At 51.7% G+C, this 12,989-nt stretch overlaps 1 protein-coding gene across 9 annotated transcripts in view; it reads left to right on the plus strand.

The window, feature by feature from the left end:
• The window catches only part of SEC31A (SEC31 homolog A, COPII coat complex component), a gene marked incomplete at its 5' end in the record, with an annotated part of 114,559 nt that extends 102,002 nt beyond the window's left edge, over positions 1-12,557 (plus strand). For all 9 annotated transcript variants that reach the window (XM_082243636.1, XM_082243637.1, XM_082243639.1 and 6 more), the window contains one exon: positions 11,999-12,557. In XM_082243636.1, the coding sequence (XP_082099762.1) occupies positions 11,999-12,178 (180 nt within the window). In that variant the 3' untranslated portion in view covers positions 12,179-12,557. The remainder of the gene's footprint in view (positions 1-11,998) is intronic.
• Positions 12,558-12,989: the final 432 nt, after the last annotated feature.

The following is a 12,989-nucleotide window of genomic DNA, read 5'->3' on the forward strand; positions in this document are numbered from 1 at the left end:
GGGGGGGGGGGGAGCTGTGTGACACTGTCTGTGTCAGCCTTGTTCAGTGTGAGAAGCTGTGTGCTGTGGGGCATGTTTTGTGGCATGTTTGGGCACAATACAGCGATCGCTGCGGCGATCTGCCATGTTTTTTTATATATGGATGGTGTTATGTGCATTACTGTACTGTAGGAGCGGCGGTTTCGGCATTTTGCCTGCACTCGCTCCGGCCGCATGTTCTACATGCATGGCGGCCATTTTCTTGTAGCCTTCCATAGGCTTTAATAGAGCGCCCTGGTCTCATCACTTCCTCTTCTCCTGGGTACACCGATCGAGGCAGCAGCAGCGGCGAGGGTCTCCTCAGGTTTTATCCTTCTGTTCTTGCTATCCATTGCCTGTGTTCAGTTTATTGTTCCCTGTGGGGGTCTCATTGTGCTTGTGTGTGGTGCGGTGGTCTGCGCTCGCCGCGCTTGTTAAAGGGGCAGTTAACCCTTTATTCTCCGGCATATCATATTGGGGCAATGGATTCTCAGGAGGGCAAATTTCCTGCCACCTTGGTGGAAAGCCAGGGGACCGCTGTTTCCCCCCCAGGGGGGGATTTGGCCACTATTGTGGCCGGCCTTGCTGCTCAGGTGCAGATGCTGGTGGCTGCTCAATCTACTAAAAGACCCAGAGTTTCTATTTCCTCTGATTCTGAGGGTGTAGGTGATGGGGCTGTTATGGCAGGGGTCTCCTTATCGGGGTCCCACTCCTCCCTGGATCTAGTGGGGTCCGAGGTGGAGGCTGAGGTTGAGGGGGTTGATAATTCTCCCCCTGGCTCGCCTGAAGAGCTTGCAATCATGGATGACTTGATTGCTTCCATAAAACAAACGCTGCGTTTGCAGGATGGTGCGTCCCCCCGCTGCCTTGGCGGCTTATGGGACGCAGAGAAAACGCAGGACGCCGCAGGTTTTTCCCTGCAATGATGATTTTCAGCGCGCTGTTAAGGAACAGTGGCACAATTTACGCAAACCTTTTGCTGTGCCAAGTAGGTTCAAGCTGCGTTATCCTTTTTCGCCTTCCACTGATGAACGGTGGTGTGTACCACCCCCGGTGGATCACGCAATTGCGGTTTTGAACAAATCCACTGCGATTCCTGCAGAGGATTCCCCGGTGTTCCGTGATGCCACGGATAGAAGAATGAAGTCTCTTGCCCGTCATACTTATTCTGTTACGGGTTCTATGCTTAAAGCTCTGTTTGCCTCTCTCATGGCGGCCCAGGCTGTCGCAAGTTGGACGCAGATGCTTAGGCACGTCCTAGTGGCCGATTCGGCCTCGCCGGCGACCCTGGATATGGTGGATCACATCCACCAGGGTGTCATGTATCTGTGTGATGTGGACTTGGACTTAGTCCCATTGGCTGCACGTGTACACAGTGTGGCGGTGTTGTCTCGCCGCCTGGTTTGGTTGAAGTGTTGGTCGGTGGACCAATCTTCACGTAAGACCTTAGCCAATCTGCCTTATGATGGGTCTCGCCTTTTTGGGGAGTCCTTGGATGTGTTGATTAAGGGGATCACCGGAGGTAAGAGCACTCTCTTGCCCCATTTCCCCAAGGCTAAGGGGGCTTCTGGGAAGAAGCATGCTAATTTTCGGCCCCCTCAGGGGTCCTTTCGTGCCTTTCGGTCGCACTACAAGGGCAAACCGTTCAAGGGACAAGGCTCTCAAAAGAAGCCCTGGTCTGGTAAACAGAAGTCCGGTCAGTCCGGACCCGCTGCCCATAACAGTGCGGCCTGAAGGGGCGCCCTTACCCAGTTTTGGGGTGGGGGGACGCTTGCTCGGTTTTCTTCAACCCTGGTTGGCCCGCGTGCGGGACAGGTGGGTTCAGGAGATCGTTACAAGATCGAGTTTCTCTCTCGGCCGGAGAGCAGATTTTTTCCCTCACATCTTCAACTGTCTCCAGAGCGTTTACGGGACCTGCACCTGGCGGTGCGAGACCTGAGGGCTCAGGGAGTGGTGGTTCCGGTGCCTCATCGGGACAGATTTCGGGGGTTTTATTCCAATCTGTTCACCGTGCCCAGGAAGGAGGGCAAGGTTCGTCCAATTCTGGACTTGAAGGCTCTAAACCGCTCTGTGCGGGTTCGCAAGTTCCGCATGGAATTCCTGCGGTCGGTGGTGGCTGCCCTGGTTCCAGGGGAATTCATGGCCTCCATCGATTTGAAGGATGCGTATCTTCACATCCCCATTTTCGAGGGTCACCAGAGGTACCTTCGATTCGCCATTGCGGAGGATCACTACCAGTTTGTGGCGTTACCTTTTGGTCTCGCCTTGGCTCCGCGGGTTTTCACCAAGGTGCTTGCACCGGTTCTGGCATTATTGAGAGCCCAGGGCATCTCTGTCCTGGGGTATCTGGACGACATTCTGGTTCGGTCTGCGACCAGCCAGGGTCTGGAGAAGGACCTGTCTGTCACGCTGCAAACTCTGCAGGAGTTTGGTTGGACGATAAATTTTCCAAAGTCGACACTGAGTCCGTCGGTTTGTCTTCCCTACCTGGGAATGATCCTGGACTCGGTTCAGGCGAAGGTCTTCCTGCCGGAAGACAAACTCGGAACTCTTCAGGAGGAAGTCAGGTCCCTCAGGGACTTTCCGTACTCGTCTCTGCGGACGTGCATGAGATGTCTGGGATTGATGGTCTCGGCCTTCGAGGCGATTCCCTTCGCCCAGTTTCACACGCGGGGTCTCCAAGCGGAGATCCTGTCCAGGTGGGACGGGCGACCTCAATCTCTGGATCTTCAAATCTCGTTGGGCCATCGCACCAGAAGGGACCTTCTGTGGTTGCTCCAGTCCCCGATGGTGTCGGGGGGCAAGTCTTTTCGTCCTATCTCGTGGACGGTGATCACCACGGATGCCAGCCTGTCGGGCTGGGGTGGTGTTCTGGGCGTTCTGTCCGCCCAGGGCACTTGGTCGGAGGGGGAGTCCTCCCTTCCGATTAACATTCTGGAATTGCGTGCGATAAATCTCTGTCTTCATCGTTGGACGGACCGGCTGCAGGGCTGCCCGGTTCGGGTGCAGACGGACAATGCCACGGCGGTGGCGGTGTACATCAACCACCAAGGGGGCACCAGGAGTGCCCGAGCGGCCCGAGAAGTGGCCGACATTCTGTCCTGGGCCGAGACTCGGCGGTTCACATTCCGGGGGTGGAGAACTGGCAGGTGGACTATCTGAGTCGCCAGACCCTGGATCAGGGGGAATGGTCTCTCCACCCGGCTGTCTTCCAGATGTTGTGCGCGAAGTGGGGTCTTCCAGATGTGGACCTGTTCGCGTCTCGTCTCAACAACAAGGTGAGAAGGTTCGTGGCAAGGACGCGCGACCCTCGGGCAGACGCGTCGGACGCGTTAGTGGCCCCGTGGCATCAGTACAAGCTGATGTACGCGTTTCCACCGATTCAGTTGCTGTCCAGGTTCCTTCGCAGGTTACACTCGGAACGCAGCACGGTGATTCTTGTGGCGCCGGATTGGTCACGCCGGTCCTGGTACGCAGACCTCGTGAATCTGGCGGTCGACGCCCCTTGGCGTCTGCCTCTTCGAGACGATCTCCTGTCTCAAGGGCCGATATACCATCCTGCTTTACAGTCGCTGGCTTTGACGGCCTGGCTGTTGAGACCGAGGTCCTGAAGGAGAGGGGTCTCTCCCCTGAGGTCGTTCATACCTTGATCAACGCGAGGAAGTCTTCCTCGGGGAAGGTTTACTACCGTACTTGGAAGGCCTATTTTGCCTGGTGTGAGTCCAGGGGGTTTTCACCCCGCAACACGGTTTCCCGAGTGTTGTCCTTCCTTCAAACAGGTGTCGATCAGCGTTTGGCGCTGGCTACGATAAAGGGTCAGGTGTCTGCGCTGGCCGTTCTTTTTCAACGTCCCGTGGCTTCCAACTCCTTGGTTGGCACTTTTGTTCAGGGAGTGCGGCATCTGGTTCCTCCTAGGAGGGATCCTCTGCCCCCTTGGGACTTGAATCTCGTTCTATCTGTGTTACAACGTGCTCCTTTTGAACAGATCAGGGAGATCTCGTTGTCTATGTTGTCCAAAAAGGTCGCCTTTTTGGTTGCGATCACTTTGGCTCGCAGAGTGTCGGAGCTGGCGGCTTTGTCCTGCAAGTCTCCGTATCTGGTTATTCACTTGGATAAGGTGGTCTTGCGACCTAATCCTTCTTTTCTTCCGAAGCGAGTTTCGGAATTCCATCTCAATGAGGATATTGTCTTGCCTTCGCTGTGCCCGAAGCCTAAACATCCGAAAGAGGTGAGACTACATTCTTTGGATGTTGTTCGGGCGATAAGGGTTTACCTTAAATCGACTGAGTCTTTTCGAAAGACTGATTCCTTGTTTGTTCTTCCAGAGGGTCCTCGGAAGGGCATGGCGGCGTCGGCCTCTACCATCGCCAAATGGATCAGGCAGACCATTGAACAGGCCTATGCTTTGCAGGGGAAGGTTCCCCCTGTGCCTGTGAAGGCGCACTCTACTAGATCTCTGAGTACGTCTTGGGCCTGTCGTCATGGGGCTTCTGTAGCCCAGGTGTGTAAGGCGGCGACCTGGTCGACCGTACGCACTTTCACAAAATTCTACAAGGTAGATGTTCAGGCATCGGCGGATGCTTCCTTTGGCCGCAAGGTTCTTAGTGCGGCTGTTCCCTAGGATCACCTGTTGGGATCCCTGGCTGTTGGGATATGTCTTTTATCCCCTGGTTATTTGTTTTTCCTGGGTTGTTGCTCCTGTTGAGCAAGTTTTTTCCTTTTGCCCAGCTGGTTTCCTTCCTTTGGTAAGGTTCCTTTCTTTGATGCGGAGACTGCGTTGCCTTACGGCGCGGATGCGTTTCCCACCCCTCATGTTTGCACTGCTTTGGGACGTCCCCATTGTGACGAATATGAAGAGGCGGCGACTGTCGGAGGACGTAAGAGAAAACGGAATTTTTGTAAAATCTTACCTGTAAAATTCCTTTCTCTGAGTCCTCCGACAGTCGCCGCCCCCGCCCCTCTTTTGGGGTTTTGGTTATATACTGTACTGCTATTCCACTGAAACTGAGATATGGTTGCAGGAAGTAGGAGGGTATTGACTGAGGGGACCACCCCTTGAGGGTGGGATATGTTAAAAGCTTTAATGTTAACATATTCTGTTGCCTAGCTACTCCTTCGGAGCAAAGTCTAATACCCCATTGTGACGAATATGAAGAGGCGGCGACTGTCGGAGGACTCGGAGAAAGGAATTTTACAGGTAAGATTTTACAAAAATTCCGTTTTTTTTTTTTTTTTGGAAAATTATTTTTATTCAGTTTTCAAGAACATACAAAAAGAAAACAGTAACAACGGTTACAATAAGACAAGGCAGACATCAAACAAAAACATCTACCTAACCCCAGAAACCCCCCCCCCCCCCCAAAACAGACACCAGCACCCCAACATCATCCCGGATGACCGAGGCCAGCAGGGTCAGCACCGGCCCACGCCAGAAACAAACGCAGGCCGGCTCCGACCCAGAGAGAAGAGCACCCCTCAGTAGCACCCAATCAAACCCCCCTCAGTGCACACCCAAAACACAGCTGTCATGCAGTATAGTTCAGGCTAGGCAGCAATATAAAATAAAGTACATAAATCCAGCAAATCAACATGCAAATGGCATAACATGATAACAGGACGCAGGGCCAGCGTCAAGCCTCCTCCCCCAAAAAGTGCAAAGTTAACCAATTGATGAAGATGAGTCAACCCACGCCCTCCAGACCTTTTCAAATTTTTTGGGACAACCCCTAGATAAGTATGTCGCCTTATAGAGCGGTAAGCTAGCATTGACCAAGCCCCTCCAGAAAGAAAGCGAGGGAGGAGCCTCCTTCTTCCAATGGAGCAGGATCGCCTTCCTGGCATAAAACAGCAGTATACTGAGCAACGTTCTGTGGGCCACCGAAGGGACCACCTCCTCCACCAAACCCAAGAGACAGACCCTCGAGGTCAGTGGAATCGGGGTCAGCAACACCTCGTTAATACAGTCAGTCACAGCCCTCCAAAACATCTGGATCTGGCTGCAGTCCCAAAAGACGTGAGTCGCGTCTGCCGGAGAAGTAGAACAACGCCAGCATTCAGCGGACGAGGTCGGATAAATCCTGGCCAGGCGGGCCGGAGTGTAATAGATCCGGTGCAGGAATTTGAATTGTATGAGCCGGTCCCTAGCGGACACCAGATATTTAAAGGGTTCAGTCCAGACCTCATCCCAGTCGTCACCTTGCAGGTCAGGCACCTCCAACGTCCATCTGTCTCTACATTTAGTAATGCTAGGGGGGGTCAGTCTAAACATATCCTTGTACACAGTCGAAAGGATCTTGAGCGAGGTGTCACAAGTTAACACACACTCAAGATCCGAACGGCACATTTCCACGTGAGACGTGGCAAACTGGCTTCGGAAAGCATGTCGCAGTTGGAGATATCTAAAGTAATAATGATTGGGCAGGTCAAAGTTTTCTTTCAAACGGTCAAAAGGAAGAAGATCCCCCGCTGCTGTAATGTCCCCCAAGGTCTTAACCCCTTTCACCGCCCATACCACCGGGTCAAGAAACTTATGGAAGTGGGGGAGGGTAGGATTCATCCACAGGGGGGTAGACGGAGAGAAGCCAACATAGCTAGGACAGGTCAAGCGCAATGTCTGCGCCCAAGCTCTCACCGTGGCTTTCATGGTCAACGTTAACGGGAGATCCGAGCCAAGTCCCCTAAACAGGGCCAACCGGAGAGTCTCAAATGAGCCCAGATGAGCTGCCTCCAGGATCGTGGCCGAATCCCCTTCATCCGCCCGCAGCCATCGTCTTGCAAACACCATCTGACCCGCCAGGTAATACCTACGCCAGTCAGGGAGTGCCAGACCACCACTGCCCCAGGGCTCCCTGAGGGCCCGTAGGCCAATCCTGGGAGCCCCCGGTGACCAAAGGAAGGAACTGATGATACTGTCCAGTTTTTTATAAAATGACATGGGAACCCATAAGGGGGAATTACGGAGAAAGTACAATACAACTGGCAAAAATTTCATTTTAAGGACACTAATACGACCCAAGAGGGACAGCGGGAGCTTCTTCCAAGACTGTACATGTTGCTGTAGTCTAGACAACAAGGGTAGGAGGTTAAGATGGTAATAGTCCTGAGGGCTACTTGTCACTTTGACCCCCAGGTAGGTAAAGCTATCAACCCAGCAGAGGGGCAGGTCCCCAGCCGCAGCAGAGCGGGCACCATCATCTACAGACAGGATAGCGGACTTCCCCCAATTGACCCGAAGGCCAGAGCACTTGCCAAAGTCATCCAACACAGCCAGGGCCGCTCGAAGAGAGGGGCCCGGATCGTCCAGGAATAATAACATGTCGTCTGCGTATAGGGCAAGGCATTCTTTAATGGAGCCCACTCTGATGGCACTGACGGCCGGGGAGCTGCGCAACGCTATAGCTATAGGTTCCAGCGTGAGGGCGAACAGGAACGGTGACAGGGGGCACCCCTGTCTCGTTCCCCGGCCCACCTGGAAGTAGGGAGACGTAAGAAATCCCAGACGGATAGCCGTTTTAGGACCGGTGTACAAAAGCCTAATCCACGTCCGGAATTTAGTCCCAAAGCCCATAAGTTCCAAAGTCTTAAGCATAAAGGACCAGTCGACCGAGTTGAAGGCCTTTTCAAAATCGATAGAGACCACCACCCGTGAGCCTGAGTCCCCCCCTGGGATCTGAAGGTGAGTGAACAGTCGTCTGATATTCGTGTCAACCGACTTACCGGGCATAAAGCCCGTTTGGTCAGGGTCGATCAGGGAAGGAAGTACTCCCGCCAGTCTGGTGGCCAGGACTTTCGTCAAGATCTTGAGATCCATGTTCAGTAGAGCTATGGGTCGGTAGGAGGAACAATCCATAGGATCCTTACCAGGCTTAGGCAACAGAACCATATATGCCTCAAGCATAGAGGGAGGGAGAGACTCGCTCTCCAAGCAATGTTGTAGTAAAGAACTCAGTCTGGGTGCTAACTGTTCAGAGAACTGTTTATAAAAGTCTGCAGGGAAGCCGTCAGGGCCTGGAGCCTTATGTGGCGGGAATGCCGCAATGGCCTTTTCCACCTCCGCGGACGTAATCGGTGCATCTAACATGGCGCTATCCTCAGATGTCAAAGTTGGAAGGGCAACACTCCCCAGCAGCCCATCAGCCACCGAGGGGTCAACATCCCGCAACGGGGCATACAGGGTCTCAAAGTAGTCATGGAATGTAGCCAGTATGTCTCGGGGATCAGTCTGCACAACCCCATCCCTATTCCTGATCAGCGGGATGTTAACAGGGGTCCTCTGGTCGGCCACCAGCATCGCCAATAATTTACCATTTTTATCCCCTTGAGCGAAAACCGACTCCCGGGTCCGGTTGATCGCAGTATGAGCAAGATCGGAGACATGCAGGGAGAGAAGGCGTCTCGCCTCCAGCAACGCAACATAGCTGGCATCAGATGGCGAGTCCGCATGTTCCCTCGCCCGCAGTCTCTCCGCCTCCTGAAGCTCCCTGACCTCGCTATTATGATCCTTCCTGGCCGTCTTAATGGCTGAAACACATTCCCCCCGCGCCACTGCCTTGAATGCATCCCAGACCATCTGCCGGTCCGCGGAATCCTCATTCTCTTCCCAGTATGATCGGATCGAATCACCCAGGTGGGAGGCGACCTGATCTTGTTGGAGCCAGCCAGCCGCCAGGCGCCAACCCCGCACTCTAGCCCCCAATTGGAGGTTCACTGTCAAGAGCAACGGGTTATGATCAGACACCCCCCCCGATAGGTACTCCGCTCCGACCAAGAGGGATTGAAAGCAGGCATTCCCAAACGCCAAGTCAATTCGGGAAGACGACTTGTGCGTCGTGGAGAGATAGGAGTACTCCCGCAACATAGGATTCCTCCACCTCCAAAGCTCAAGTACACCCACCGCGGACGCCCACCCGGACAGGTCCACCGAGGCAGAGCGGTTGGGGTTGGAAGAATCCATCGTACTATCCAGGATGGCATTGAAGTCACCCATATACAACACCGGAAGATGAGAATAATCGATCAATTTGTCCATCAAATCATACAATAATTGTATCCCAAAAGGAGGAGGCACATAGATCGCCACCAGCAGCATTGTGACCGAGTAAATATCTAGTAGTACCGCCACATATCTGCCCCCTGGATCGGAGATCACCCTTTGGATCGTGCAGGGCAAAGATTTACTTATGAGGATGGAGACCCCCCTGGCATAGGTGGAATAGGTGGCATGCAGCGCCCTCTGGGTCCACGGTCTCCTAAGAGCAAGAATCATATTACCGTCCAAGTGGGTCTCCTGCAGGAGGAGGATATGTGGTTTAATCAATTTCAGGTACTGAAAGACCCTGGCCCTCTTGAACTTATTATTTAAACCTCTCACATTCCAGGAGAGGAACCTAACATTGTCAGCCATGAGCATAGAGAAAAAATGGGTGTGGGACCCGAGGCGAGGCCCAATGCAATAAGAACCCTAGGGGGTACTGCAGAAAAATATAGCAAATACTGATAATGACCTCTAGACATAAATGAGCATTCAAGTTCAGGTGCTGGTGTAACATAACCCGTGCCATCATACCAAAAACCCCAAAAACAAGAAATAAAACAAGAAAAAAAAACAAAACAGCAGAAAAAACAGTCCGGTACGTGGCTTGAATCCCGAACAACCCAAAAAAACGACAAGTGCAATGGTCCTCCAGTGTGAACAACAGTTCGGCAAGTTAGATGACAGTCACTGTCCCACATGGAGCCCCTGGACCTGGCGGATGGTGATCAGTGCAGTGGGCCGTCCAATCAGAACAACCCCACCGTCGCAGGCAACCCAGGGCACATAAGGGGGACGGTGTGCCAGCATCCAGTTAGTAAAAAAAAAAAAAAAAAACGGATCTGAACCCCAAAAAAAAAATAAAAAATAGGGAAAGACAAACAAGGGTAAGGACTCAGGAGGTATGCAGCGACAGTCGCACAAATAGGGCCAGGAGTCTCAGGAAAGCATATAGAAGCCACGTAGGGAACCAGAATCATAGCAGCCAGACAGAGCAATAAGGATGCTAACGCAGGCCATCCAACCACTCCGACACCTCCTGCGGGAAATCAAAGAATTTGACCGAGCCATTATGTTGAACCCGGAGCCTGCTAGGGTACTGCATGCTGTAGGTGATCTCTTTGGCTCGCAAGCGTTTCCTGACCTCAGTAAACGATCGCCTCTTCCGCTGGGTCTCCGCAGAAAAATCAGGAAACAACATCACACGGGCATTTTCAAAGCGCAGCTCAGGATGTTTCCGCGCCTCCGAGAGGAGCATGTCACGATCCCTGTAGTTTAGGAACTTAACCAGGAATGGCCGCGGGGGGGCTCCCGGCGGCCTGGCCCCGGCCGGGACCCGATGAGCCCTTTCAACCACATAAGTAGGGGGTAAATCCTCCAGGGAGAGCAGCTGTTTAAAGAATTGTTCAGCAAAAGGAGCAGGCTTCTTCCCCTCCACCCCTTCAGGGAGCCCCACCACTCTTACGTTATTCCTCCTCTGACGGTCTTCTGCATCATCAGCCCGGTGTTGCAGGGACTTCACTATGCCCTGTAGTTCCGATAATTGGGCAGAGTGGGCATGAGAACAGTCTTCCACCTCAGAGATCCTATCCTCCGCTGTAGTGAGGCGACCCCTGATCTTGTCAAGGTCATGGCGGATGAGAGTACATTCTGATGCCAGATGATCAATCCTGACCATGAGCGCCGCTTTGCATGCGTCTATAGCCTCCAGGATCGGTGTGGTAATCGCCCTCTGGTCGGTATCCGGAGCCGGAGCAGTATGTGGGGACGCTCCGGGACTCCGCACATCCGCAGCCTGACGATCCTCCATGCCTGCACAAGCGCCACAGCACCTCGCGGTGGACGGCGGCGCCAAAATGGCGGAGGCGGAGCCCGAGCTCTTAGCAGAGCGGGTCTGGCGCTGGTCCGTAGGCGGCTTCCGCTGCGATTTAGGGGTCGAGGATGGCATCGCCAGCACACCCGGAGGTTCACCCACCGACCAGGGTGAAAAAGGGGGGTCGCCCGCCCACCGAAAACGGAGATATTCAGGATAATCCAGGGAGCTCCGGGCAGACACGTCTAGCCTCGCTCACATCCGGCCACGCCCCCCCCCGTTTTTTTTTTTAATCACTTTCATTTCTATTACAAGGAATGTAAACATTCCTTGTAATAGAATAGGGCATGACAGGTCCTCTTTACAGAGAGATCTGGGGTCTAGAGGACATCTCTCCTCTAGCGATCTCAGCCTTTCCTGATAAAAAAAAAACATTTGCCGAGGCCGGACATGACATCATAACATCGCGCCTGGCTTTCAAAGGTCATTGAGATTGCCGGGGACCAACTGGTCTGCAGAATTCTCTATGGTAAACAGCCATTGGCTCCTGCTGCGGGCAATCAAATCCAGTGATGTGGGAAGCAGGGCCAAATCCCGCTGTCTTTGTCAATGGACGCAGCAGCAGGACTCTGGAACGCGCCCGCACTGGGGCCCACATGGAAGGCGGCTTTCCGTGGGGGCACCAGATGAAGAGGAGGAGCCAGGAGCGCCGCCGAGGCACCCCAGAAGAGGAGGATCGGGGCTTCTCTGTGCAAAATCCTTGCACAGAGCTGATAAGTATAACATGTTGTTTTTATTCCAAAAAAAAACGAACCTTTACAACCCCTTTAACTGAACAAACTGAAGTTAGAAGCTGATTGGTTACCATGCACACCTGCACCAGATTCTGAGTATTCCAGTCAATTTCCCCCAAAGTGACTTCTTTGCAGTGTGTTTTTATTGTATCCAGTTTAGTCGTTGTGTAGAAGAATTTAACAGTGCCTATGTAGTTGATTTCTCCATTTTTGGCCAGTATGCACAGAACAACACACTAGCTATACAAGAGCTTCTTATCAGTCCCTGGCCAATGTAGTCACTGAAGTGGAGTTGTTGATTTAGTGTTATTTTAAATTAACCATTTTTTTTCATTTTTACAGCTATCCCCTGCAATAATTGCAGGTTTACACAACATTGCCAGAAGTATTGAGTCACGCAACTACACAGAGGGACTTAACATCCATACCCACATAGTGAGCACCAGTAACTTTAGCGAGACGTCTGCCTTTATGCCAGTACTCAAAGTAGTCCTTACCCAAGCCAATAAGCTCGGAGTGTGATTTTTCTCCTCTCAAAAGACTTCAGCGCTTCTTAAGGAAAACCAAGCTTCTGCACCTTGTAATAGTTGACGGACCAAGGACTAGCATGTTTTTAAAAGTGTCAGAACTCAAACCTCAGTGACTCCTGAAGATTATTATTCACCTTTTATTATTATTATTTTTTTTTTTTGTGAGGAGTTTTTTATTTTCACACCGTGATATTTCTCTGAGCTTTATTATATTTGACAGAATACTCAAAGCATGACGCTCTATTCAGATTTCCAGATTTATGCTATCTAATATCTGAACAGAGCTTTTTTTAATTTAATGGTTCACATTTCAGAAAACAATTTGGTTGCCAATCATGCCATCTACAATAAAGTATGTGATCCAAATCAAATATCAAATGCTTTACTGTCATTTTGTTTACTTGAGTAGGTGATTCATTTATTCAAAATGTGCAAAAATATATTTTTCATGACACACTTGTTATCAGGGCAAACACAGTGATCTCTGATTCTGTAAGGGGAATTCTGCTCCACTTTGAATTCTGTTTTTAGATGCAACTGTGATCCTCCTACAGAAAAGTGACATTAAACACTATTTTATGTATACTTTAATCTTGTTATAGTTTTTAGAAAACTACAATCTTTCTAAGCCAGCATACATGGTGGTGTCCTTTAAATATTTATCTCACATACTGTACAAGGGTTTACATTTTTGTTCCAGAGTGTGGCCTGCTTTTCTTTAGTATGTCATAATTGACTAGACCTCGGCATCAGTGATGAAATAGCTACTACACTGCAGCATGTTAACCGTGTAGTTACCAAGA

Source organism: Pelophylax lessonae (assembly GCF_965119305.1).
Source record: "Pelophylax lessonae genome assembly, chromosome: 1".
NCBI classification, from domain to species: Eukaryota; Metazoa; Chordata; class Amphibia; order Anura; family Ranidae; genus Pelophylax; species Pelophylax lessonae.